We start from the raw sequence: 27,529 nt of genomic DNA on the forward strand, positions 1-27,529 counted from the left end.
AAAATGACTGGCTGTCTCGTACTAAATGTTAGACTCAAACGCAGAACGTTTCTTTATTCTTATACAGAAAAGGTGGTGGAGTTGCTCCGGTTTTTGAAGTCCCCTCCAGCTACGGGATACTGTGTGAACAGTTTCGGCCTTTGTTGTTGGGACACGGTTGTCTAAATCACCAGCCGTGGCTGAGCAGTCCCCTATCAGCGATGTCGCGCACGAAGGAACTATACCATTACAGTCTCTGAGGTAAGGCCACGCAGCGCCACCTGTCGGGAGAGAGTACCATCGCATTACTCAGCGTCGTCTGCTAGGGAGAGCAGATGAGCGCGACCTCCCCTCGGGGAGGGTATTGGTATAGTTTCTTCATGCGTGACATCGCCGATAGGGGATCGCTCCGCCACGGGCTGGAGACTTTAGACAACTGTGTCCCAAACAGTACAAACCAGTCAGATGCATCCTTTCCAAATACATATTCATTTCAACATTGCATGCCTCGATACAACACCTACTTGCATATTGTGGCACGCTTCCATCCGAACAAGCTTGTCTACGATGAACCACACTGTACTGTACAGTACTCTACTACACATATCTGTACATGTTGATAATATTCTCAAGTAGAATACACGTGACATCCCGTAACTTATGGGGCAACGCACAAACCAAGCATCCCTTGATGCATCTCGAGTATCTTTGTATTCTGTAAACTGGAATGCAGCAATGGTACCTCACCAGCTGTTCATGCTTAGGATTTATTTACGAGTGTCCTGTTGTCTTACACCCGAATTACCAGAACATGTGCACACTATGTGGCCAAAGGTTTAACCATGTTTTAAAATGACAGCAAGAATCCAATTTTGAGCAATTTACGGAAGAGTTACACACAGTTGCAAACATTCTGTACGTTGATGAAAACCGAAACTATCACCACATATCTCTGCAAATTTTACTTGGGACTGCTAGTTTGTGCACTATAGTGATGATCTTCGTGTGCATAGCAAACTTCTATGAGCTTAAAAATGCTCACAGGTTAACTAGAGTACCTTACAGATATGTAATCATCTTCCATTTCCCCGTATTTTTTCTCGAGGAATGCAATTACTTCATGCTACTGCTGTTCACAATGGTGGGAGAAAAGTGTTACCACTGCCATCTTATATTCATTCCATCACACTTTCTCACTGCTTAGAGCAGCTTCCACATGAATGTTTGAGACACAACATAGCCATTACATACCAACAGCACTTCTCAAAAAATAGATCTGCAGGGCCTGCAGCATTGTGTTGTCACTAACTAGCTACTTCAGAAAGCACACAAAATAAGGAGCACTGAAAATCATCAAGTTACATCCTTTAATTTAAGCGCTGAAAACTGTTGCGTTTTCCCATCCAAGCGCAACCATTGTCCATATCGTAAAATACCATCCCAGGAGGAATGATGCGTGCATAGGGCCCTGTGTTTTTTGAAAATGTGGGAGAAGGGGTAAAAATCGCGGATTTATTTCAGGAGCCGGGAAAAAAACGGGTGATATCGGGTGGAAAGTAAGATTTTTGTGTGAAAAAAAAAACAAAAAAAAAAAACACTCGTTACATTTTAATTAACACAAGATATGGAACAGCTGTGCTTAGTGTTCTCCAGTGCCTGTATTGGTGGCTGAATTGGCACTTTGCCATGTTCATTTTCTGTTTTTTCCTGAAATATGGGGGCCCTATGCATGCACTCCTGGGCTCATATAGACTATCTTATCTATACGAACGAAGACAAGCATGACAAGAAAAAAAGGGGTGAGCTGTACTGTACTTCTGTTCCATGTTCGTGGACACTGAAGACCATGAAATAGAGATGTCTCTATATTAAGGGGTATTCTATGGACCTGTATAACTACTTGCTATTCCTTTTTCTCCAGTGTTCTTTTCCCCCATCGTTCATCATTCAGAAAATCTACAAACATCATACTTACAATCGATGATACTACACTATACATTAGGTGTATACACTATGCACAGAAACGTAGCTCCTCATCCAAACCAATGTGCGCCTTGGCATTCACGAGACCACTCTACTTGGCAGATCCAGCACCAGTGATACCCACACTGAGGTCGTGTGCACACCATGTGCATGCAGCCACCTGTAAGCAATAGAAAGCGACATTCATAAACACTCTTAGCAAACACAAGAGCAAGCTTTGAACAGTAAACAATCCCAATATGAGCACTCCCCGGCAGTGCAGAGGAGGCCTTTGGGTTCTACAAAACTACGCAGCAAGACTTGGGTGGGTATGATCACAATAGTATGCAGCCAGTATACCAATAAGGACCTATACCATGGTCTCAAAACCATTAGGCTCCTCAGTTATGGTCATGCCCACACCTCTTCTTTAATCTGTCTCTGTTATGCAGAAATGCATGGATGGACATATTGCTCATTGGAACTTGTGCCACACCATTCACACTATCTTTAAGTTCACTGTGAGTAATAAATTTAGGCAATGCTGAGGCAAAGCAACATAATATACAAGATACATTCATAGGGTCCTGTGTTATAAGGTCTTATGTACTTTGAAAATTGGGGGGGGGGGGGGGGGATAAAAATTGGGTTTTAATATTTCAGGAGCTGTAAAACAGGATAACGTTGCGTGATATTGGGTGGCAAAGCAGATTTTCGTGTGGAAAATAAAAAACGAGCGCTTCTCGCATTTTAGGTTGACATAAGATGTGGAACAGCTGTGCTGAATTTTCAATGCTTTGTGTTCCCCAGTGCCCGTAGTGGTGGCTGAATTGGCAGCACTTTGCAAAGATTTGTTTTCGTTTTTTGGGGGGTTTTCCCCTAAGTGGTAGTGATGCAAAGCGGGGGGGTAAAAACGTGTTTTACCCTAAAACGCAGGGCCTTATAGCCATTCCTCCCCCTCTGCTGGCTTCATAGTATGGGAGCTCCATGAAAGAAAACAGCAAAGTCCAAATGTGCACTTGTGAGGTTATATAACTTTTGTGCTGCACCGTTTGCAGAAGCGGTGCCCGCAGTTTACCACATTGTAAAGGAACATGGAAAACTTCTCGACATGTGACAACACAATATCATTTACCATCTCTTTCTGTCGGAGTACGACACTTGGGACAAGGCTTGGAAATTCCCCAGATTGTATGACGACTTGCAGACTCCCAGCGAGACCTGTCCGCCTGAGCCTCATCAACTTCATACCTGGGCTGCAAACAAAATTCATCTGTGGAATATGCATTATACAGGGTGTCCTAGTAACCATGTCCAAAAGTTGTAAAAGAAAAATACGCCATGTAAGATGATGAAAGATGAAAGTAGAGACACGCAGTCAACAGTATTTAGTGTTACTACATTTTCACCACCTCGTGTACTTTTTTTATTACAATTTTTTTTTACATGGTTGGTTCTTATGACAGTAATTATGTGACAGCATATGTAACAGGATATTGATGCAGAAGCATGACCAGCAAGGCCAAGCAGGAACTCTTCAAACATTTTACTTGTAAGCAACACGCTCTTTTTGTTTTCTCCCTAATTTCTTCAAACATGTAGTTATTGTGTGCGGTAGATTCCTTTGTTCTCTTTGCCTGCTCTATCCCTGACTTATGTCTGGCCATTAATGTAAGTTACAGATCTGTTTCCATGTCAGAACTGAAACAGTGAGGTTAGCACTCAACAAGTGAAGTGGACAGTCCATTTAATCTGATGCATACAGGGGGAATCTCCATACAATTAAGGGCATAAAGTATGACGTGTCCTTCAAAAGTAAAAAAAAAAAAAAAAAAGAGATCTGTGCAAAAGTACATTTCTCAAGGGCCATTTGGGCTGGAGTAAAAGTAAATAAAAGTAGTAATAATTTTCTTTATCTAAAAAATAAATAAAAACCCCTCATATCTTTCCTATACAATGTGTGTGTAGCAGAATAGAATACATATATGCCTCACAGACCTGAGCTGAAGGTGTGAGAGGCTCAGCTTCAATGCATGGCCCTATGTGGTACCCTTGTAGACACTGCTTGCAGAACACAAACTATAGGGAGAGACATCAGTAAAGACACAACTATCATTTGTGACATGGCAGAACCTCACCCCGCAGCCTTGCCCTTCGATCCTACCGCCGCAGATCACTCTGTTGCAGTTTCGGTCCGGAAGGATACCTGCACCACATCCCGGTCTGGGACACAGAACCCCTCCTGATTGCAACAAAGACTCTTCAGCTCCAAACCTCAGATATCGTTGATACTGCAAAATGAACGCGTGAAACACAGGACGAAGAGACAGAGGTGGAAATATATGGTGGCGATGTAGGTAGGATGAGATAGGAGACCTTTAGTTTGATGGATGGAAAGCATACATTCATGCTAGTATTGTATGACACTACTCCAGGTACAGGTGTATGCTTGTTTAATTGTGTAGCGTGTAGTCGGTAGCTGTGCTCTTCGTATAGTAGCATGTTTTAAATGTCTTGAACATTGTTTTGTTTTTTGTTCGTTACACTGAAGGTGTTCATACAGGGTAGCTTCAATGTTGGCAAATCCCTCTTGGAACAATCAAGGAATAAAACATGACAAATACTTTTGACATTGTACTAACAAGTTTGTCTACACTTGTATGTTAAAATAGGAGAGGGAGAGAGAGAGAGAAAGCGTGCATGCACGCACACAATCTTATATAACAGTTACATGGATTACAGGCTTTAGGGAGGGTGCTGCCCACATTGTCTTACCTGATCACTGCCAAGCAAATGAAAATGGTGAGTCTCTTTGATAAGTGAATTCTCACAGCCCACTGCACAGAGAAAGGAAAAGAAACACACCCATTTTAAATACCATCTCAAACATTTCGAATTGCCAAGACATTCGGTTAGCATAAAAGACTGGCTTTATCCAAGAAGTGTGGAACACAGTCGTACCTGGGCAAGGCAACGTGTATCCTAGTTTTGGGTCCTGGATGAATCGTCTTTCATCTAACCTGCTTCTGCAGTAAACTTGGAAGCACTCGAGGCAGATCACATGGGCTGACTCACAGGGAAATACCAGTACAATCTGACTGGAAAAGGAGTAAAAAATATCCGACATACTATTTTGTAGGAGACCAGAATGTAAATGCCCATAATTCCTTTGCAAATTATTCTCACCTGATCTCGGTGCAAGAAAGGCAAGAGATATGTAAGAAGTTGTTTTTGATGAGATGTAACACGGCAAGGCTAGACTCTTCAGTAGAAGTGGAAGGATGAGATGCGCACTTGAAGAAGAATTCTGCCATTTTGCCTGTACAGTCCTCTCGCTGACAGGTACCGCTAATCTTGCCTTGTTCGAGCACATCTTCCCAGCAACTTGGGTCCTTAAAACAGTTAGTCCCACTCAGTATGACAATAGCATTTGTGTTGCATTGAGCAAATGAATCCATTGTTGGCATCAACAGGACATAGTGGCTAGCGTTATGTACATGTATAGTTTATGTTATGATATGCGCAGCAAGATTCCACACAGTAAGTGATGCCGTACATGTACATCCATGGAAGCATTTATTGTGGAAGAAAGTTATGTTGATGCATAAAGCTAAGTAAGTTGGTTGTAAGCTACTGTGATGATTTGTGATTCTCCGTAGTACATGCCTTACATTTATTTTCTGATAATGCTCTGAGCACACACTGTGGGCGAGCATCGACGCTACAGGTCGTGCGTTTGTTACATCTGCCAGGAGCTTCTGTTGTGTACATAAGTAACACTATATGCTTTGATATAAATGGATGTATATGTTCCACCATTGTTTAAGAGGAAGATCAACTAACCCGGGAAACGACAAGTGTTCCTTGCTTGCACATAGAACAACGAACACGTAGTTTTGCAGGCACAACATTTGAGCAGGGGCTGCCACAGTAGACGAAGAAGTGCACCTTTGAAATATCTGCAATTTGGTTATAGAATGGGAGTAATTACTCACTTGGAAAGAAAGACAACATACTTTGAGACACGAAAACAGAAAAAAAAAAAAAATCCATGCACTGTGTATCGAAATAGAACAATGGACCTTTTCCGAGTAAGCGTATGCGCATGCCCAGCCCTTGCGTCCGCCATTTTTTAGTGGAAAACATCACTATGGACCCACCTGTGGGTGACTGTCATGTTCATTGGGGGAAGGTAATCGGTTTCAATGTTACGCGGACATTTGAGGTCTACATTTGACAACTCTTTGTACTGGTAATGAGTACAATGTGCTTTCACTCTTTCCGCATTCTTCTTCCAATTTTCTCTTGCTACTTCCCCACGCAACGTGCCAGTCCGAAAAGCGTCACCATGTTTATTGAGGGAAAGAAACGACGTTCGGCATTCCACCATCAGGGTCGACGTGAATATGGAAATGGTCCATACCCACATCGGCCCCTACTCCTGGGAACAAGGCTAACTGGAAGTCGCGCGTACGCTAGTAATGAATTATGCTGTTATTTGTAAACTTCTAAGTGAGCTTAGGTTGGTTAGACTAACAGACGGCGAAGCTGTTGGTTATGTCCGTGCGCCATAGCAGAAGCCTTGCGGCAGGCAAGACAACCGTTGCTGCATCAGCTGCATTTCCGTCTAAGCCTCGTTCCTAGTGCTAAATCTGAGTGGTCCAATAGCAACACGCTGCTTGTTGGAAAAAGAATGCAATCTATCTTTCTCAATGAAAAAATGGCTAGGAAGCAAGCGAGCGGGTGAAGACAATGCACAACATAAACCCCCCCCCCCCCCCCCCGAGACTAGGGAACACGAAGGGACAGACACCACACGAAGTCTCGTAGTCTTGGGGACGTTTTACGTTATGCATCATCTTCACCAGCTCGCTTGCTTCCAAGCCATTTTTTCACTGTGTCTGTCCCTTCATTTCCCCAGTCTCGAGGTTTTACGTTATACTAGCTTTCTCGTTCATTCAGAAAAATAAAAAGATCGAAATGCACGCTGTTTTATGGGCAGTAACAGAGTACCGAGTACCTATATCGCTGCCGAGTGTCTTTTTCTCCTCTTCAGTGAGCTGCAGTCGTAAAACCGATTTGCTAAGCGGGCAACGCATTTCAGCAGTCACCTCTGGGGCAGCAGCAGTGGCCGACCGGACAGCATGAAGTGTGGTGTGCTGACCCACATCGCAGTCCTAATGGATGCAGGAAAAAAAAAATCAGTTTCACTCCTTGTATCACTTTCATTTCAGTGGGCCTCTGAAGAACCGAACAGACTCAGTACGATAAAAATTGAAATTAAGTGGTCTCCAAGCGTAAGAAACACGACAAATCCAAGGACATTTCACGTTCCAACACACGTACCCTAAATAAGTCGTTGTCATGAAGTTCTTTGCCTGAAAATATGACCTTTATTTCGTCCACAGGCAAGCCCAGCTGTGACGCAATATGCTCTTTCACTTCCTTCACAGACCATTCGTACTTGACATTCAGTGTGAGGACAAGACTTCCACCTGGCATTGATACAAACTTAATCTTTACCACGATGCTGCTACTATCCATTGTTTGATCACATCTCTGGAGCTTTAGAAAAGGAAATATTCTCTTTATTAGGTCGGCGATCAAACCCAAAAACCATTTTACTGTGGATGCTGCCATTAAAGTAGTGCTGAAGTAGCCAAATCATATTCTCGTAGCAAAGTAACAAACAGAAAGATTACACCTTTTCTAATAAAAATTATATCGATAACATTACGAAATTAGAGTAATAATTTTCGTTATGTGTTGTGTGCAATAAGTTACAAGAAATTTTACGCGCTACTTCCGAATTTTGCGCCAAATTTAGTTGACGGCTGTGGCCTTGAGCGTGGTGCAAGTCGTGTGTCTGTGGTCTGTGTAATGCAATATTATGCAATATTTTAATGTTGTTGTATGTGGGTGCCTGACCAGCATTGTGTGAAATACAGCTCTCATGTTCTTGGATGGCAATGCGAGCTGTTCAGTGGGAACGAGAACTTGTTTCGCGGTGTTGACAAATGCGCACATGGAGGCATGGTTCATCGTGAGCATCACCTAGAAATGTAGATCATGGGCAAGGAACACCGAATTTCATATCGCGATCAAGAACTTAGTCAAGAGACCCACAGTATTATAGTCAGGAGACGTTCAATATAAAAAAGAATGAACACTCTAAACGAACTGGCAGGTTTCTTATCAGGCCAGCGGTCGTCTAGAGCAACGGACAGAAAGGTAAGATGCGGTCTTTTTTATAGAGTATTTCTTGTTTGAGGAAGCTGCTTGGATGCTGTTCTAAACCAGAGTCCTGCATATGCCATTGTTTATAGGTGACAGTTTTCCGTGCAATTTTATCGTATGTATGTATGCGCAATTGGGGTCCGCATACCTTCACTCGTTTTTCAGTAAGTTGTATCGCTACCTAATATTTAGCTGCCACGAAAAAGTCCTGGTACAATTGTCTTACCGTTGTCTTCCTTTCTCGCCGATGTTATCTTTAATGTAATACTTTACAGCAGCATATTCAGCATAGTAGCTATCTAATATCATTATGGTGTTTGTAAGAGTCGGACTTCACAATGACCAGCCTGGACGAACCCACGACGACAGGATTGCTGAATTGTGCTTCTGCTTTATTTGGCAGATACCTTTTCGAGTCTCTCTCGAGCAATCACTCTCCCTTTGCCCTCCTGATGTGCCCGTTCCAAAGTCTAGAGGGGCAGTTCTTTACCTGTTCTTGTCCCACAAGACTCAAAAGTGCAGACGCACACGGACACAGAGTGACACACATCTCTCTGTGTCCGTGTGTGTCTGCGCTTTCAAGTCTAGGTAGAATACCAACATGTCCAAAACTCAACCCTTCTTGTCCCACAAGCCTGAGCCACCCTTCCTGGTACAGCTCCAGTCAAAGTTAATAATAACACTGGAAAAAATTTGGTCTTGTTCCTGAGCACGATTACAGCAGCCCTTGGTGCCTCGAGGAAATCTTAATCGAACAAAACTATTCCGTTAATGTAACGCAAGGATTTTTGTTCACTTAACATTCCCACAGTGCCCCGAAGGTGGCTGTTATCACGCTTGGAAACAAGACAGAATTTTTCCAGTGTTACTGTTAACTTTGATGTGAGCTGTACATCGAGGCACCAGGAAGAGGAAGATTGATGTCTGCTTTTGATTATCATGGACATGTGGTGCTTTGATGACCTACGGCTGACAAAGTTTAATCTGTTCCCATATCTCAATCAAAGCTCTTGGGTATTCCAGGTTTGTTCCTCGAAATGTGTTGAAAATTTGTAAATTGAGTGTTCATGAAATGAGGGATAAATACAGGAGAGATGCCTTGTCCCATGATGTGCGGCTGATAAAAAGACTGAATTTTGTAAATTGAGGGTTCAGAGGTCGAGGGTTGACTGTACTGTATATGTTTTCTATACTTCATGATTTGTTTATTGTTGGATTGCTTTGCAGAAGTCTTGCGAACGACTGGCCGATATATTACAGAGGGATTACATCAAAACTGCCCTGAATTGCGCATCCGCATCCAAGTCTAAGATATCTTGGACCTCCGTGACCGAGTGTGCCCTCGGGTTTATCCTGGACGAGCATGAGCGAGCGTTGGCAAAGGCACAAGCTCATGCTGTTCAGTTGTCACTTCATGATGTCGCTGCAAGCTTAAATCTTTTGAAGGCACTAGTGCAGGCTTGTTCTACACAGAGTAAGTGTATCTCCTACTGGCTGAAACATTAGTAGTGCCACAGTGGGCCATTTTTGTTATGACAACCCCCTCTGACAACAAGATTTCGTATTAGGTAATTTGCAAGGGCTGAATATTGCCGTCTTCAAATGGCACCCCCATTCGGTTATACGTATAACCGAGCCATTCTGTAAAATCCTGTAGGAGTACTTCTTCTTTTCTTTTTTTTGCTGTCTTCACGTAGAAAGAGCTACGGATGATACTTAAAAGTGCAAAGATTTCTCCTCATCGAATGAAAGATTCTGTTAAATTGGCACCAGCACAAAAAGAATGGCAGTCATCCGCTGCATCATTTGTAATTTATGAGCGAAAGAACCTGCAAGTTACGCTTTCATTCGCAAGGCTGTCAATGCGGAGCGCTCACTCATCACTCTCAATTCAACGATTTGTTCAACCATCACAGGAGATTGCTTGAGGGGACCAATCAAAGGCCTCTCCACATAGTTGGGCTTCGTGAGAAGGCGAGGAGGAGGTTAAGCTTACATTGAGGTTTCTTTCGCTCATAAATCGCGAACGACACAACAGATCAATCTTTTTGAGACTTCGTGTTTGTGTCTGTCCTTTCGTGTTCCCTAGTCTCTGGGTTTTACATTATGCAAAGATCAATCGTGTTCCTTTTGTGTTGGTGTCAAGGTAATGCTGTCTTTTATTCCCCGAGGATAAATTTTTGCACTTTAGTGCCCCTTTAATTTGACGTACGCATTGCAGTGTGTATATGACATATACCTTTTGGTCTTCCAGACTCATTCTACTTAAATCCAAGAGCAATTCTGGAACACATCTCATCTATGCTGTTAAAGAAGGCTTATAGCCATAGCCTGCTCAACAACTATGTGTCCTTTTTGTTGGACATTTTGCTCTCACCCTACTGGCAAACGACGCTTCCAGCATCGTCGTACAATAGTAAGCCACCATTATACCTTCGTTTAAGGGCTTGCAAGTAGTAGAATTCTAGAGCTCGAATGAGCTTCTCCGGAGCACCCAGTCAATTGTCAAGCACAGTCTTGGCAACATAAGCTGATGGTGTCGTAAGTAGAGATGGCAAGCCAAAGGCTGAAGTAATTGAAAACCCAAGTTTTTTCATAAGAACTTTCATATAAGACAAAGTGCGTATGCTACTTTTGCTATCTGATATTGATTTAATTCATAGCTTAATGGAATGAAGTACTTCAGAATGAAGGACAACACGTGGTACTAAACATTGAAAGCTATCTTCTTGCCCCATCCCTGGTGCTAGCTTTCGCTCTGGCAAGTAGACAATAAGCCATAGAAGAATTTCTCAATCTCCAAGCACACCCTGAGTCTAGCCAAGACAAATCAAGAAATGTATGTTTTTAATCACAGAATATAGACCATTGCCTTGCTGATTTAATAGGTCTGGCTTGTTAGATATACATATGTAGGGTTGTGACATCACGGATGGCAGTGGTGGTAAGCACTGTCCATTCTTGAGGTTTTTTTTTTTTTATGTAAGAGGGTGTCATGCATCTTTCAGGTGCTTAATATGCCAACAACATAAACCGTGGCATGTGAGAAAACCATTTTGTGTTTTATAGTGCCTTGGACTATAGCACTGATCTCGTATGTGATGCTTCTTGCAGACCTGGTACAAGCCCTGTGTTCCTGTACTGGACAAGGTAGCAGAGATAGCAGTTCCATCGCTATCAGTCGTTGTTTGGAAATCCTAGTCAGTGTTGGTTTCCTCCACGCCGACATCAGCTGTGATGCCGTGATAGATACTGCTGCAAATTTTCTGCTGAATGCCAGGTAACAGTTCAGTTTCATACCACATCACACCAACACTAAAGGCTGTTTTGCATTGCTGCGTTTATGCTCGCGTACTGTGGTTTGCATCTACGCTAGTTTCCTCACAGAATAGGCTGACGTTTACGCACATGTCGCCCCGTTCACATTTTTGCGTTCCTCCAATGAACTATCTCTCTGCTTCCTGGCTCGAAGCAGCGTGCATTTCTCGAATTCGATTGGCCAGATGGCTTGTGCTTGTTTTGCTTGCATAGATGAAGTTGATGTTGGCTGAACTGCTTGTGGTGCATCGACCAAGTGGCCTTGCAGAGAGCGTCTGCCCATTTCCATGGCAACGATCCGCGGAACTTTAAGCTTAAGCTTGAACTTGGGGGCTGGATGGGCTGAGTAGACTTTTACCTAATGTGCACATAGGTCCACAATAAACGACCGTCCAATGAAGGGAGCTCCAGTTGTCACAAGGACTTTTAACACTGATTGTACCTGGCTAAATTTCTTTAACAGTTATCTGATCTGTTTGATACAGGTTTGAAGAAACCACAGCATATGATCTTTCCTTTTTCCTATTCTGCTCAGGTCAGCAGGAGGAAATGCATTGGTTGGACCGAATCTTGCAGTGCTAATACAGCTATGCTGGCGCCTTGGACCAACACATCGCCATCGTCTCTGTGGCCTCGGTGAGACCTTGCCCTGGTCTCTCTTCCACCTGCTCTCTTCAAACACCCTCCAGCTTAAGGTATGTACTCCCTCGGATGACTACCATATTTGCTTGAATAAAAGTAGTAGCCTTAAGGTATGTATATTTCCTCACACCATTAAATACACTTTCTAAACCCAAAGATGTAACACCATAGAGGGAGTGCGTTAAGTATGCCAAGAAAACCTGTGCCCACACTTTACTGTAGGTGTCGCCGTGTGGTAGTGTTGACTCTAGTAGCAAGGATGGGTTGTAAATGCCAACATTTTTGCACAAAGTTGAAGGTGTGTGAACAAATAATAATTCGTGACTTTGTCGTGAGACAGCTGTGGTTAATTTCACTAGTGTGTTAATTATTACTATTATTTATTAGCAGTATTAATATATTTATGCATATGTAATATTTTTATTTATAAATATAATATAGTTATGATGTAGTGAACATTCTGATATAATGAAGTTTTGTAGACGTCCAGCCAACTTCACTATAAAGACGTTCTACTCACAGAGGAAAGTTAGTCCTGCTGATTGGCGTACACATACTGAACAGAGAGCGAAGATACGAAAACTGAGCTTGTCAGATTGCTTTGCACCAATTAGTCATAGGGTCTACTCCCTAAACGTGACGCAAGTGCTATATGCGAGGACCCAGATATGCACATTGTGTGCTGCTGTACATCTGTCATCACCTTGTGGACACTGAAAGGTGTGATGTTTCTATGCAGGAACAGTTTTTAGATTTCCTACAAGTGCAGGTGACCCTGCACCACCCATGTGGTGCTCGAACTGAAGCCGAGGGAGCCTATTCTGCTGACTGGAAGGAGTGGCATTCTGTGCTGGAGAAACTCTATGTCCACTTTTTGAGTCATCTAGAAGAAACAACCGGAACGTCACTCTTATCTGCAACCGAGTAAGTGTCCATGCCACAAGAGTGCAGCAAGGGATTGTGCGGAAGCATTTTTAAAAGAAATCTGTTCGAAATGGCTCGGTGATTCCAGATACTAGACTTAGTTCAAATGAAGCATTTTGATGTACAGTTCTTTCATGAGATGAGGGAAAAGGCAAGGAAAGCAGAACAAGCTCTTCTGTATCTTAAGAAGGTACTTGTGTAATTTGAAAAATCTTGTCCCATCACATCCACACAGGATGTCTACTAACCTGGAAAAGTGGGAATTGTCAGGGAATTTTGATACGACTGGAGAGGTCTGGGGATTGTCAAGGAATGTGCCAAAAAAGAGCTCATGTCGGGGGAAAATCGCAGACAAGTGCCATGGCGATGCGCAGCGAATCGCGAGTGCTGACCAGTGGTCGAGCGACTGTGCCGCAGCAACGTTGCTGCGAGTAGCAGTTCGCCAATGCGACAAGCTCAGATGCAGAAAAGTAGAGCAGTCTCACTAATATTCAATAAATGATCGGTTTTCTGAGGGATCTGTATCAAAACGTAACAGGAGGCACCAAGTTCCCTTTTGTTTTGGTCAGGGAGTCCGCTTGAGATACAGTGTGATCTCTTTAAACGGAACATCAAGGGACCTGGAAAATCTGTTTCGTTTTCTGTTCCGTTTACTCAGTGGTGTATTATTTTTTGTTCCGTTTCACGGGAAAAGTTTTGCATTGCACAAGTACGAATCCAAACAACCTTGCAGCTGTTGTTCCGTTAAAGCAGTAACTCCGTTTACGTGATTTCCGTTTAGTGAGATTCCACTGTAGTCTGTGAATACCTGGAAAAGTCAGGGAATTTGAAGGCTGCAACTTTATAGACACCCTGGTACAGTTCTTTCAAATGAGCGATAATTGCACAAGGGGCAATGCAGTTGAACTTAATGAATTAGTTCCATGGCATACATGTGTTCACATGGAAGCTAGTGATTCTGGAACAAAACTAAAACTTGATGATGAAAATTAATGAAGCTGACTAATGGCAGCCGACAGACACTTAGAATAACCTTAAAACTTGGGCAGGTTTTATTTTAGGAGTGTAAAAGTAGATTTTCAGCTGGAAAATAAGAAAAGAACGCTTCTCGCATTTTAGATTAACGCAAGGTGTGGACCAGCCATGCTGAGTATGCAGTGCTTAGAATTTGCTAGTGCCCATATTGGGGGCAGAATTACTTCTGCCAAGTTTTCCGGGTGTTCGGGTTTTACTCCAAGTGACGATGAAAAGTCTGGGGGGGTGGGGGTGGGGGGTAAAAATGGGTTTTAGCGGGTTTAAAGGAGCATTAAAGTGGTATCTAACATGGCCAAAAACTGCTGTCATCTTGTAAAGCAGTATGTGAAAAGCATTCCCACAAAATATATCTGTCCGAAGTTGTTTCGCCACGGTACAATCAACTTGGAAAATCGCTGCCGCGGTGACAGGCCGGAGCGCTCCAACTGCAGACCACACCCACTCTACTGTGACGTTGGTCGTAGAGAGCCCCTCATTCGTTCGCAGGAAAAACCGTCGGCTACGAACATTGCTAGCTGTTTCTTGTGGACTTCTATTCTTTATATGATTTATATCACGTTTTCTAAAAAAACAAAGCATATATGCAGCCTGAGAAAATAAGATTACGATCACAAGAGTAATATATCCGTGGCTTCTGTGCAATCTCAGAATTCACAGTAGCAGAAAGCAAGGGATGGCGGCGGTATTGTGGCTCCACCTGTTAGCCACTGAACCAACTGCGCGGTGAAAACTGTCGGACAGGCTGCACACTGTCGAGAAGCATGGGATTTTCGCTGTACAAGCGCAGTTAATTTCGGGCTGCACCACTCATTCTTCCCGTGGTATCTGCGGTCCCCAAAAAATCGTGGTTGTGTCATGGACAGCCTTCAAACCCTCCATTTCGGACATCACGTAGCCGGAGAACGCATGGCATCTCCGAAGCGGTAGCAGACGCTCCGGCCTGTGCGATGTTGCTCACTTCGATCATGTGATCCCAGGTTCAATGAGGAGCGTCCTCACCACTTGCGTCACATGTGACGCGTGTGGTGGGGCTCATCACGTGCCTATCGTGAAGGCGAAGGAGGGTGTTTCGCGCACAGGAGGTTCGGGGAGCTATTTCAGGCGTCCCAATTTCGCTACGGTTGTACTAATTGTGGGAAAACTGTTTTCGGCCGCCTAACATTCCATACTGACCAAAGCCAGAAACAAAGTTGTGGGCCTCTAGACTGCTCCTTTAAACCCTAAAACAACAGCAACTTTATTTCAAGATGATGAATGGGGAATTTCACTCGGCACTCTACCCCATTGCTGTTACCCGTAGGATAATTGGGCAATTAATGGGAACCTTGTATCTGACTTGTACAATAGGGAAGAGGTTCGGGTGCTTCACCGGATAGTGGGACTGGCTGCTGATAGCCTTTACCAGTTGGAAGGAAGGGAGGTGCTCTTCCCATCTCCGTCACTTGCACTGCAGCCTGTGTCACAAAGGCAACGTTCCAAGGTCCCTGTGGAGCTGGCGTGTGCAGTTGATGCCCTCTGTAGCTCAGGCACCACAGATGCTGCTGCGTCTTGGTAAGCACGATTAGTGAACGTTTGGCAACTAGTACTGCTTGATTCATGTGAATGTGTTGTTAGCCCAAGTTATGCGCCTAAAAATGAACCTTTAGGCCGAAGCAAAGCCAACGTGCTCGGCTAATTTAGCCTGCGTTTCTTTTTTGTTTTAAGTATACAGAAGTACTTGTGTCTTGTTCTTTTAGGTTGCAAATACTCACAGCATATTTGCAGAAGTATCCCAAATCAGCCAACTCCAAGATTCTGACCAGATTGCTGGATTATCTGTCTCAGTCGTACTCCTCTTGTAAAATGTATGTAGAACATTGTAAACACTTAGTTGAAAAACATGGCAGGTACTAAGGGGCATCTATTACACGGCCACCCTACAGTATATTTAGAGCCTGAAGTTATCGGGAATTATTTTTTTTCTAAATTCGGGGGTAAAAACCGGGTAAATAAATATGTGCTCTAAATTCGTGCTAATTTGAGCGAAAGAACTTCCAGTATGCTAAATTTGGGGAGAAATCGGGCTCAGTTACTCAAACTAACTGTACTGGTTTGGTACAAAGGGTGATGTAACTGCATTTGCTGCCAAACAAGTTAGTGTGCATGCCTACAGGCATCTCAGTGAGGGCAACTTATTGGAAAAAATAAACCCTAAAACTTCAGGCTCCCAGTATATTGCAGCCACACTTAGAACTGAGACACCGTTCAAACTACGTCAGAACGGAATCCAGAGGATCACACACGCATGCCCACAAACGAGCAACTTGGTTAGACTTGACGTTTTACACCCTCCCATAAACATGCACTTAACAAGAACTACAAGCTGACCTTACTGAGCGGTACCGTGCATTGTTTTCCTGAAGAAAAAATAATTTTGAAATGGGGGAAATATTAATCAGAGTGCACCATGATTTAGAATTTTTCTCATTATGCATGAACAAATGCGCATGTTCTTAATATGCAGAGTTCATGTGAAGAAGTGGATGCTGCAGTGCTGCTATGCTGTGGCTAGTGCATCAGAACACTGTTCAGGTCGGGATTCTTCAGATGGTCATAGAACACGTTGGCTTCACATTTGGGAGCAAACAGTGAAGTATGTTCATTGCTATATGACATGCTGTTACAAGTTCTCCAACTAGGCATTTTTGTAATGCATCCCATTACATTCAGACTTCTACTTCAGTGCTAGAGATCTCTAGCTATGCTACTGATTTGAAACTTACTGGATTGTTCCAGATCCGTGTCTCTGAATCAGTGCCTTGTAGAGGGTCACATGCTCCTCCAAGAAATCTTGCGTCAGCGGTTGGCATGCCCATGTGATGACTTTATCTCTTTGTTTTGTCCAGGTGAGGACAACACTTTGAGGGACATTGACATTTGCTAATGTGGGATATGTGGCAGGTGTATGCACACGGTGCTCCTGATGTTTACAGAGGCATTTTCTTTTTAAACTGTTTTACTATAGGATACAACCACCGTCCTGAGCTTCCTGCATTGAGAACTCTGGCTGCTTTTCTGTCGAGTACCTATTGTCTTCCATATAACTGTCCCAAAAGGTTTCTTAATGTGTCGAGAGACGTCACTGGCGTCCCTTTGAAGCACAGGCAAGTCTGCACTGTTGTTTTGCTTACCCTTTAGGTGTACAGTGTAGTTGGTCAGCATCACAAGGAGTTTCCATATAAAGGCGTACTGTACCTGCTAAGCGACCATAACCAAGGTCTCTAAATAGCACGCTGTTAAGTGTTCGATAAACCTTCAGCATTGCAGTTTCGGCCTAATTGAGATGTCACTGCATAGTAACGTAGTTCACATTTATTCGGAAGATTGGCTGTGTGATGAGCAGTGTTATAACATGAGCATTACTTGTGCCATAACTGGATGTTAACTAATTATGCGAACACATCCCATTTAATTATTTACCCATTACTCCAGATGATATGTGCATTCCACACGCAACACTTATAGCGTATAGATGTATTTTCTTTAATAGGTACCGCATATCCCTGCTTGAGTGGCTATTACCAGCTTCGCCGGAAGAGGTTGACATTCCCACATTCACAGCCACTCAAAAAGCTTCACAAAATTCGCAAAGGACCTGTTCCAGCAGTTCGCTACCTCTGCTACACCACACAGGAGAAATTCTTGCTTCTCTATGCCTTGGCCGGACGGCAGCCCTTACATCCTGGAAGGATGGAACGATACAAGGTTTGCAAAACATATAGCTCTTATTGTAATAATGTTGTCGTCTTCTGTGAGAATACATGAGGCATACTACGTTTCATTACATTACATTACACCTCAGTTCACTGATGTTGTGTGGATTTAATGCAGCCAAGTCCTGTGAGTTGACTTGTTCATTATCTTCTATGCAGGTGAACCTGACCTAAGAAGTCAGCTGGAAAAGAACTTGCTCTGTAGGTCATTGGTGTGCTCACCATTGCCATCTGTTGATGACACCCTGAAACTGGAGGAGCATGACTCCCCTTCAAAAGTCACATTCCTTGAACCTATATGGGAAGCCGTATTGGACACACTCATGTGCTCGTGCCTTGCATTAAAAGAGAAGAATGAGGTTAGACTAGCCAGTGTTGCTTCTCATATAAGTGCATGATTTGTTGCTGTACTCACAGTGGTAACATTCTTCACATGCAGACCGTCTCTTGCCTTGAAAGATGCTACGTCAGCATAGCCGTCCTACTTAACCTCTGGAATTCGCAAGCTGTCGATGAGGCCTTCGTGTCTACTTCTCCGCTCACTTGTCAGATAAAGGTTTGTGTTGCAGTATGTGTATTGGTGTTCGTGCTGCTCAGACATAGGTGCACAATGAATAGACCCTTGTGCATTAATGTTTTGTGTTTTTTTGGAAATGAGGGAGGCAAAAATCTGGTTTAATTTCAAGAGCCGCAAAACAGGGTAAAATTGGGTGGTATTGGGTGGAAAAGCAGATTTTCGGGTGAAAGCACTTCTTGCAGTTCAGATGAACACAGGCAACTCTGCTGAATGCACAGTGCTTAGCGTTCTATGTACATGCATATATGCATGCATGTATGTATGGGCATGCGTTCTGTATTGGTGGCTGAATAGGCACTTTGGCAAGTTGTATTTTATGGCCTTTGGGGTTTTATCCTATGTGACGATGATGCAAATCGGGGGAGTAAAATCGGGAGATTAACCCTAAAACACAAGGCTCTAATAATGAACAGTACAAGCATGACGTGAACTGATGTGCTAATAGATTAACAGGTAAGCACGTGAATACAGTAGCAGCAAGAAAGTTGAGGGAGTACATATACCTGCCATGCCCTCTGGACTTGTTATACGACTCCTGCATGGTGTGCTCTAATGCATGGTGTCTCCTCATGCTTGGGGAAAAGGGAGAAGGCAAAAGCATTAGAGAGTATCCTAGAGCCACTGTAACAGCATATGATAATGTGACATGATTTGAGTGACACCCATTTTTCGCTCATAAATTGCGGCAAAGTTTGCTCATCCTTAAAAGAGTACAGAGGGCCATCCAAAATATTTTCAGCTTAAGACATCTGATGAAAGTATATATGTCAGTTTGCCGAATGGCACAAAAGGGTTTTGATGCATGCGGTTTTTCCCCCAGAAAAAAAATTTACACAAACACTGCCGCGCTCGTTCACTCTTGACTCGCCCCCCTGGGGTGTAACAAGAAGGACAGGGACAACTGATGACAGCTAGCATCTGCACGGTCAGTCGAGGCCAGCGCCTGTCTTTTTCTTTTTGTGTGTGAAGGCTTTCTTCTTTTGTAGTTGGTAAACCTGTTCCCTCGAGGGGGGGGAATTAGGAATTAAGGATTTCATTGTCGCGCCGGAGTTTTTCTGCGTGCAATCTTTCTTCAGAGCTCTGAACAGCGAACTAGCAGATAATACTCTGAGCCAATCAATATAGCCAACCTGAGCTAATCAATGTGGATGATGTAACATCAGCACAAGGTCTCTCCACCACTGTTGTGCATGGTCTCTTTTTATGGCATAGGTGCTTTAAATTCTTTTTCTGCAATAATTAAGACTTTGTTGGGGAAATTACATCTCATGGTTCATTTTACTTGCCTACTTAACAGTTTTATAGGACGAAAACAGGGTGTTAAAAATGACTTCTTTGCTACTTCAAGCCTGATGTTGCAAAAATGCCTTAGGCGATGTTGGGGTACTACAGGTTAAGTGTGCATCCGTGTGTATCAAACACAGCATTGTGGCACTGCATAGGGATCCTGAGCATTTTCTCATAGTGGGGCTTGTTATTTAATTCCCCACATTCCCACCAGCAATGGGGTAGAGTATGGCCTGTGGCGATGAACCTCCCCACTCTCCATAGCAAAAATAAAGTTGTTGTTCTCATGGTTGTGTTCCACATGATGGGCGCTCCCATTATCATTTCCATTTGCAATCAAAGGAGCACCTGGTACATTGTCAGCAGCTTTTTGTTAACAGTATTGCAAGGCAGTGACTTGAGCATCTGTCTGTGTGCGTTTTGTTATTATTTTGTTATTTATTCATGGTTTTCTTTGCTGCAATTAGAGCACATATCACTGATTTACGTTAGCTGACACATTAACTGATTTATGATTCTAGTGTGGCATTAGTGTAGAGTGGTGCTGCTGTAACAGGTTTTCTCTTTGCAGAGGCTTTATACCCGTTTGCAATATCAGCTACTTCAACTTTAGTTTGAAATTCGCATTCTCCTGCCACCACCAGAGTGTCTCTCTTTCTTTGGCTGTGTAGGACTGCATCCTCATGGCAGAGAAGGAGATGTTAGAGTCCTTCAGTCAAGCCTCGCAGAGAAGTGACTCCCCTGAGGCTAAACTGCTCCATGATCTACTTACCCTACTTCAAGGCATTCTTTCGTACGTTGAAAAATTCTTCACCATGAAGCACAATGTGATAAATACGAGGGATTTGGCATCGTGGGTGGAAGGCCTGTTTTCGTCAGAGTTTCCTACAACACTAGTGAATCTGTTGCAGAGAAAAGTGAGTTGCAGCGCAAGAGTGTTACGTAGATCATATCATGATGTTGTATCTTACGGTACATCCATTTAGGACAGCTCAAGTTTGACAGGCGCCGAGGATCTCGACACATCAGCATCTTTGATGAGGACAGAAGACCCTTATGGATTTGCAGAGGAAGTATTTCAAGATGACTTTGCACCCTTCTCCCAACGTACACAGCGGGCAGAAAACTGCGGGAGTTCCTCCGCAAGAAAAGAGCCTAATGACCAGTTTGCGAGCATTTCAGGCGCTAGCACTTGTTCGAGACGCAAAGGTATGATCTTATTAAAATATTTTAATTATTATTTAATTTTATTTATAATATACAGATATTTGTATATATTTACTAAAATTTATTTTATTTAATTGTTATAATTTTTGTTCTTTTTTCGCTGCGAAGCTGAAATGCCTCCCTGTTTTTTATACTCAGAGTTACAAGGCATCCTGTCTCCGGAACATCTTTCCCAAAGTGATTCCATGAGCATGTTGACTGTGCAACTGGCACTGTCATACTTGCGTGTAGCCAGCAACACACACGAGAACTCCTTTCAAGATGAGCTCCTCCACCTTATTGATTCTGCTGTTGCTACCAAGGACCCCCAACCTTACCCTGCACAATTTGTAAGTGCAAAGTTTTCTTGAACATCTTAACAAAGCTATAAGGCCTGTCCAAGACAAACCTTTCCTGGGTGCATTCGAGAGAAAAAGAAAGAATATGAGGCAAAAAAAAAAAGGAAAGAAAAAAGAGTGACATAATATAATGTAATGTGTAACGTTGTACCAGCGGCATGGCCGCGCGGGTTAAAGCGCCCCGCTCGTTGGTGGTAGCCGAGGTCGTGCTAACGACTGGGAGATGGTGGGTTTGAATCCCACCACAGGCTGAGCTGTCTGAGGTTTTTCCCTGAATTTTCTGGCTGACTTCCCAGGCGGACGTCGGCACAGTTCCCTTTGAAGTCTGCCCAGGACGCAAAATAACTCCCCTGTCCCCCACTCCTTCCTGCTGTCTGCTTCCTTCTATCTTCTTCCTGCTATATCTATCTCCATCTGTCCACATCTGTACGCCACTCGTAGCCACAGTTGCTTCATGGCGCTATCACATAATTAAGAAAAGTACATAGTATCGCCCACATACAAAAGTGCAATTACGTACCTAGTATGCTAACATGAGCTTGACAGTGAGGGATCATGAAGTTAGGTTGATCCTAAAGAAATGGTAGGAAAACCGTAAAAAAAATCATGGTCAATGTTAGGTTACCAGAGTATATAGTTTGTGATCACCTCGTTTCAGTTTTGCTTACAGCAAATGCGAAAGGGCAATAACTTATACATGTATGTACGATGTCATGGGCATGTATGGGGGACGCCATGTGAACAGTATAGCCTCTTATTATCTCGGGCACAACAGAATTCAGAAAATGCACCCTCAGGCCTCCATGAAACCCATGAAAGACACACTCGTAGCAGAAGAGAAACATCGAGTGAGGGACTGAAAAAAAGAAGCAAGTGTTTAACAAAAATTGATGAAACATTTGCCAACTATGTTAAACATGTGGTATAGCAATATCTTTAATGGGTCCTTATTATCTCTCAAAGTAATGTAGTGTATCTTGAATAAACAACTTAATCTTATACCAGCATAAATATTGACCCACATGCAGCATGAAATTGTACAGCACACTTCTGGTGCATATTTGCTCAAGGTAAAGTTAATTTCCAAAACTGAACCAAAATGTCTACAAAATGCTATGCTGAAGTGTTGTTCTGAAAAGGAATGTCTGCGTGGTGAGTCAGCTGTTTCTTTCGTTGCTTCGTGGTGTCACCAGTGTTGCCATGCAACCACGTGTGTGTTCTAAGGCATGCCTCTGAATGCATAAACGTCGAATGCAAGCCACTTTGTTTTCTTGTGCTGAAATATTATATCTCCAGCCTTCTTACAAAGTATGTATCTCTTTATTAGGGAATTCTTGTTCTGAGGGAAGTTTTGAAAGGAACATTCAAGTTACATGATGAATACTTGCATAACATCATCGAAGCATTGAGGTACGTACACACCCTGTTCTGACTTCGAGCGCTAGGAAAATGTAAACAGTTAATGCAGCATCATTCATTATATTAACAGTTACCTTCACTTGAAAGTAAAACTGTATCTGTACCCCTGAGCATGTGATATCTGGCCACCTATTTGGTATTGCAGATTACGCACAGCAGACTTTTTTGGTCGCTGTTTACCTTGCCTTTGCTAGTGTGAGCCTTCTTCGCTACTTTTCTCATTGTGCAGTTCTCTTAACATAGGGAACTAATGAAAGCACACCAGAAACATCACGAGCTGTCTGCAGCGCTTCTAGAGTTGGCTCAGATGTGTCTTCCTCGAGTGAGTCGCTCCAGCCAAGGGTGTGACGCCAGGAAAAAGTTCATTTTTATCCTGGAGGGGTACATGTGAGTCTTTTGTCCACTCAGCCGTGAATTAATCCTGTAGCCTGAAAAGTTCTTACACGCTATTATAACTATAATTATTTTTTTGTAGAACGCTTGAAAGACAGCAGAAGTTAAACGAGCACGTCACATACCAGTTAGCTAAGTTGCTTTTTGACTGCTGTAAGGTGAGAACTTTTTTTTCTTTTTTTTTTGTTTTCGTTTGGCTTTTCACTCGAGAGGTGTTACCTCCTTGTACGTACTGTATGTCTTAATACCTGTGTCCATCAAGTCCGAGTTTTCAGACTTTCCAGATTAGTCTGGGACTAATGCATCAGAGTGTTTGCCTACCTCTACCATTACTTTATTGCAATCGTAGCCAGTCTGCCACAAACTGTAGGGATGCATTGATGTGCGTCTAACGGAGAAAGATGAAAAGCGTTCCTTTGTGTACTCGTAGATTCATCCTTTTGAATGTCCAGTGGTTAATGTTCTCTGTAGTAGCTCAGAGCAGAAAACTGAAGCTTGTGAGGTTGCAACCTATAGATAGAGCCAGAAGTTTTCGGGAAACATTTGTTTCCCAGTTTGGTTGGTAAAAATCCGGGAAACTAACATGTGCTCTAAATTCATGTAAATTTGGGTGGAAACAATTTTAGTATGCTAATTTCGGGGAGAAATCAGGCTCTATTACTAAAACGAACTGTACTGGTTTGATACAAACTGTGCTGTAATTGCGTTTGCTGCCAAACAAGCTAGTGTGTATTCCTACAGACGTTTCAGTGAGGGCAATTTGCCGCGGTAAAATTTGGGTTTCACCCTAAAGAGGCATCCTTCAATTCGGGGAAAAATGGGGGGGCAAAACCCTAAAATTTCAGGCTCTACCTATAGGCTGTCAGTAAGCATTATAGCAGAGAATAGACATTTTCAAAAGGAAATGGAGTGTGTCACGGCTTAACTTCCTCCTTCACCCTCAATCGAACGAGGTAGCCAAGAAGTTAGTTAAGATCTTAAGTTAAGTTAAGCTCGTTAAGTTTCTGTTGACTCTAATATTACGGGCAATAAAGTGCAAAAATTTCTTCTTGTGGAGTGCATGATGCCCTTGACAGCAACACAGAAGGTCGTTTGTGATTTATGCAGAAAAGAAACCGCAATTCGTGCTTTCCCTTTTCTTTCCTTCTCGAGAGACACGACAGCACAGGCAGCCACACATTGGTCTCCACGAACGATTTCCTACAATTATTGGACACTCTGTATAGATCTTTCTAGCCTACCCTTGCACTGTGTTTCCGTACCCTAGGAAACAGACGGGTTTTGTTTTGTTCTGTGCAGCTACGAACCGTGGTTGCTGCCCTGTTTGGCAGGGGTCGTGGGTTTAAACTCTGTAGTTGTTGACTATGTGGAGTGTAGTATGTGTTTAAAACTGTCCGCAATGCATAGCGTTCTCCGTGAAAAGCAGCGGGTGGCAGCCCAGCGAGGGCAATATGGCGGATACCATGGTTTTAGGAAAAGCTTTGTCTATACACTGCCGTGTCACACTTCTTGAGATGGTGAGAAGGGAGAAAGCGTAGACTGCGGTTTCCTTTGTGCACAGATCACGGACAACGCAATAGATGAATCCTGTTCCTTTTGTATTGCTCTCAAGGGAACACAATCTTTCCTAATGCAAGGAGAAATTTTTGTACTGTATAGCCCCTTTAAAAGTCTACCTGAAGAACATAGGACAAACTGAACGACTGACAAGCAACCAAAAAGACATGACCGAACAACTCGGTACTAAATTAAATGATAATTCGTTGTTTTACATCCCGAGACAACTATGATCTCTACTAAATTAAAGGTACTGTAAAGCAGTAGACAAGCATGATATGCCGGTGATGTGACTAGAGACTTTGTTGCTTCTAAATACCATATGCGGAACCATACGACCAATAACGCGTTATAAATATTTTTAACTTGCCATGAAAGATGCGGCGTAGTGGAGTGGTGCTACGCCTGGTGTCAAACAACCCCCTGTACAGCGGGCAACATTGAAACTTGGTATTACACACTGTTACATCGGAACTTCGTTATTTTGGTAACCATATTATTAGTTTTCCTGTTTACCAATGCATTCTGAAACCCCTGTTAACAGTGTTTTTTGCAAAGTAACCCAGCGCTGGCCGCTGTTCGATGGAGGCTCTCCCTGCTTCTCTACTGCGTCTGCGCACTCCTTCTGTTCGCAGCCTCTTTCGAACGAACAAACTCTTTCTGTGAACCTTTGTGAACAAACAAGTCCCGACGCTGTCTGGCTTCTTGAACATCTGACACATTTTTTTTTCAACGGCTCAGCATTTCATTTCAGTTCGCTTATCTGTTTATCCTCAGATGTGGATCGTTGTGTGGATTGCAGGGGCGAATTTTATGGTGGATTGTGGTGGATTCTTATGTCAGGCCCAGTGTTATACGCATGCAATGTGGTTGCCGCCGTATGTGTCAGGAGTACGGATTCATTTCGAATACCTAGTACAGTGTTGCCCGTAATCTTCAATTGTAATTTTCAAATTAATTGCACCGTCGATTGGAATGAAGCTTGCGCAGTTTTTGTCCTGGTGGCTTGGACTATCGAATAGCCACACCAAATGACATTTGGTCGGTGCTGCTTTACAGTACCTTTAAAGCTTTTGAGTACTGGCAGTGGCTTGAATCATGACCTTGCGTCCAAATATAATCTTTCTTCCTCTGGAGGGCATGAGCGCCCTGGACTCAATTCCAAGGTTTCTTTATTTTTTGCATGTCCTCTTACATATATATTTATGCAAAATTCATTTTTTAATCGTTTCTTTTTTTATGCAGTCTACTCTTTTGTCTTGTGAGTGCCTGTAATTACTTTGTTATCTCCCTAGGATCCCCACTCTGAATGGGTTCAGATTGCTGTTGACAACAAGATGCAAAAAGTGTCTGAATTTGCAACTTGCTTTTTGGGGAACCAGTATTCTTCTGTACGAAGCCTTGCAGTTCAAGAAATCGCCTGTTTCTTCTCTGACAATAGTGCAGAGAAAGACATGAAAGTGTTTGACACCGTTCTAGGCCAGTGTCTCCCATACGTCACTAATGCCAGCGTAAGTTGTGTTTACCGTACTCGTAAGATGAACCTGGCCGAAGCATGTGAGACTCACTCGGGGAATGTACAACTTGCAATTAAATTGTGCAATTAAATTGCAATTAAAGTTACATAACTTGTGTGCGACTGCACATCCTGTACGAAAGTCATTCATTGTAAATAACCATGTTCTCCCATCTTTCTATCCTTCAAAAGCAAAGTTTTTCCGAAGGGAGCACATTTAGTTGTACGTATCTTTCTAGAGAAGGCTCTCTAAAAACATACAAAGTACTTCACAGCATTTGTCTGCCAAAATGCCTGGTTGCCATAATGTTTAAGTCAGCAAAATGGCAACATTTTATGAGCCCTTTCACTGTTTGTGCTTGTGACTGATCGAGTAGACCCTGACACAGCATCCTTGTTCATTTTTCATAAAAGGATGCCACATTGAGCATTGACACCCAGAGCAACAATCACTTCATGTTTCTGTCAGCAATGGCTAACATAGCACATGTTAGACCAAACCTGACTGGGTTGTCAGTTTTTGCTCTGCTTGACCTGGTCCGACTGAAGAAACTTCCTGCAGAGCAGGTTGCGAAGGTATGTACTGTGTTGTCATACAATAAGTCAGTGACACACTATGTCAGAGTAACCTTTACTGCTTTCATCAGTTATAAACGTTGTGCTGAGCGTTTAGGATAAATTAAGTAAAATTTGTACATGAATTTCAGATGCTAAAATTTATAGCTGAGAGGCAGCAAGGGAGCTCATGGTATGCCTTCATTTCAACCCATCTGGAATATGTGATGTATGAATGGCTGAACAAAGCCTACACACTGCTGTCCCTTCCCATTGAAGCTATGGGATATAGTACCATTAAAGAATTCCTGACGTAAGCGTACCTTTTATTCAGGGACAGCTCAAGTAAAAAGTACTGAATCCTTTCATGCACTTTTGTCTTACAGGTACCATTACAAGGTTGTGATATCTAATGCTGTCCTACAGAACAGTTTGGAAACTGTATCTTATGTCAGCAGTATTCTAGATTCCTCTCAGAAAAGTCTGATTGCAAAATGCATTCCAGTCATTCTGAGTCGCACCTTGCCATACATCGCATGTAACAGTTTCATGCCAAGTGCAATACAGAAGGCAGTTGTGGCTTATGAATTCCTAGGATCTCTGTTGCTGGAATTGGTAAGTTACGCTTGTACAAATTGAACAGCACGAGCAGTGATTTTGTTGTGTAGACGACTAGTTTGCCAACTCTGCTTATAAAACTCCCTTGTTCTACACAAACCAGCTGTATAGGAAAACATAATACCGCTGACATGACATTACACAGTTTTTTGGCAAGGTTGATAATATAACGGTCACACATATTTCTATTTTG

At 42.9% G+C, this 27,529-nt stretch overlaps 2 protein-coding genes across 2 annotated transcripts in view; one reads left to right on the forward strand and one right to left on the reverse strand.

The window, feature by feature from the left end:
* Positions 1-34: 34 nt before the first annotated feature.
* On the reverse strand, positions 35-7,572 carry LOC135401006 (E3 ubiquitin-protein ligase parkin-like). The gene is made up of 10 exons (XM_064633093.1): positions 7,288-7,572; positions 6,962-7,118; positions 5,785-5,900; positions 5,128-5,333; positions 4,903-5,039; positions 4,717-4,778; positions 4,080-4,232; positions 3,940-4,020; positions 3,077-3,197; positions 35-2,122 (listed from the first exon to the last, which is right to left on the reverse strand). The coding sequence occupies exons 1-10, from the start codon at positions 7,483-7,485 to the stop codon at positions 2,013-2,015; spliced, it is 1,341 nt and encodes a 446-aa protein (XP_064489163.1). The 5' UTR covers positions 7,486-7,572; the 3' UTR covers positions 35-2,012.
* Positions 7,573-7,788: 216 nt separating this feature from the next.
* LOC135401009 (serine-protein kinase ATM-like) overlaps positions 7,789-27,529 on the forward strand; it is a 44,821-nt gene continuing 25,080 nt past the window's right edge. Inside the window, exons 1-24 of the mRNA XM_064633098.1 lie at positions 7,789-8,172; positions 9,406-9,652; positions 10,433-10,594; positions 11,293-11,458; positions 12,032-12,191; positions 12,878-13,062; positions 15,445-15,648; positions 15,834-15,941; positions 16,601-16,729; positions 16,873-16,982; positions 17,102-17,240; positions 17,627-17,841; positions 18,009-18,208; positions 18,289-18,405; positions 20,385-20,630; positions 20,700-20,922; positions 21,079-21,269; positions 22,606-22,688; positions 22,941-23,084; positions 23,173-23,248; positions 25,943-26,158; positions 26,578-26,739; positions 26,871-27,031; positions 27,105-27,333. Of these exons, the coding sequence (XP_064489168.1) occupies positions 8,104-8,172; positions 9,406-9,652; positions 10,433-10,594; positions 11,293-11,458; positions 12,032-12,191; positions 12,878-13,062; positions 15,445-15,648; positions 15,834-15,941; positions 16,601-16,729; positions 16,873-16,982; positions 17,102-17,240; positions 17,627-17,841; positions 18,009-18,208; positions 18,289-18,405; positions 20,385-20,630; positions 20,700-20,922; positions 21,079-21,269; positions 22,606-22,688; positions 22,941-23,084; positions 23,173-23,248; positions 25,943-26,158; positions 26,578-26,739; positions 26,871-27,031; positions 27,105-27,333 (3,942 nt within the window). The 5' untranslated portion in view covers positions 7,789-8,103. The remainder of the gene's footprint in view (positions 8,173-9,405; positions 9,653-10,432; positions 10,595-11,292; positions 11,459-12,031; positions 12,192-12,877; positions 13,063-15,444; positions 15,649-15,833; positions 15,942-16,600; positions 16,730-16,872; positions 16,983-17,101; positions 17,241-17,626; positions 17,842-18,008; positions 18,209-18,288; positions 18,406-20,384; positions 20,631-20,699; positions 20,923-21,078; positions 21,270-22,605; positions 22,689-22,940; positions 23,085-23,172; positions 23,249-25,942; positions 26,159-26,577; positions 26,740-26,870; positions 27,032-27,104; positions 27,334-27,529) is intronic.

The sequence above is a fragment of the Ornithodoros turicata genome, chromosome 7 (assembly GCF_037126465.1).
Source record: "Ornithodoros turicata isolate Travis chromosome 7, ASM3712646v1, whole genome shotgun sequence".
Lineage (NCBI taxonomy): Eukaryota > Metazoa > Arthropoda > Arachnida > Ixodida > Argasidae > Ornithodoros > Ornithodoros turicata.

Coding starts and splice junctions, on each gene's coding strand:
- LOC135401006 (XM_064633093.1), bottom strand. CDS start 7,485: ATGGATAGTAGCAGCATCGTGGTAAAGATTAAGTTTGTATCAATGCCA. Junction 5,334..5,784: donor GAACACTTGTCGTTTCCCGG/GTTAGTTGATCT, acceptor AACTGTTTTAAG/GACCCAAGTTGCTGGGAAGA. Junction 4,779..4,902: donor ATACACGTTGCCTTGCCCAG/GTACGACTGTGT, acceptor TTCTCTGTGCAG/TGGGCTGTGAGAATTCACTT.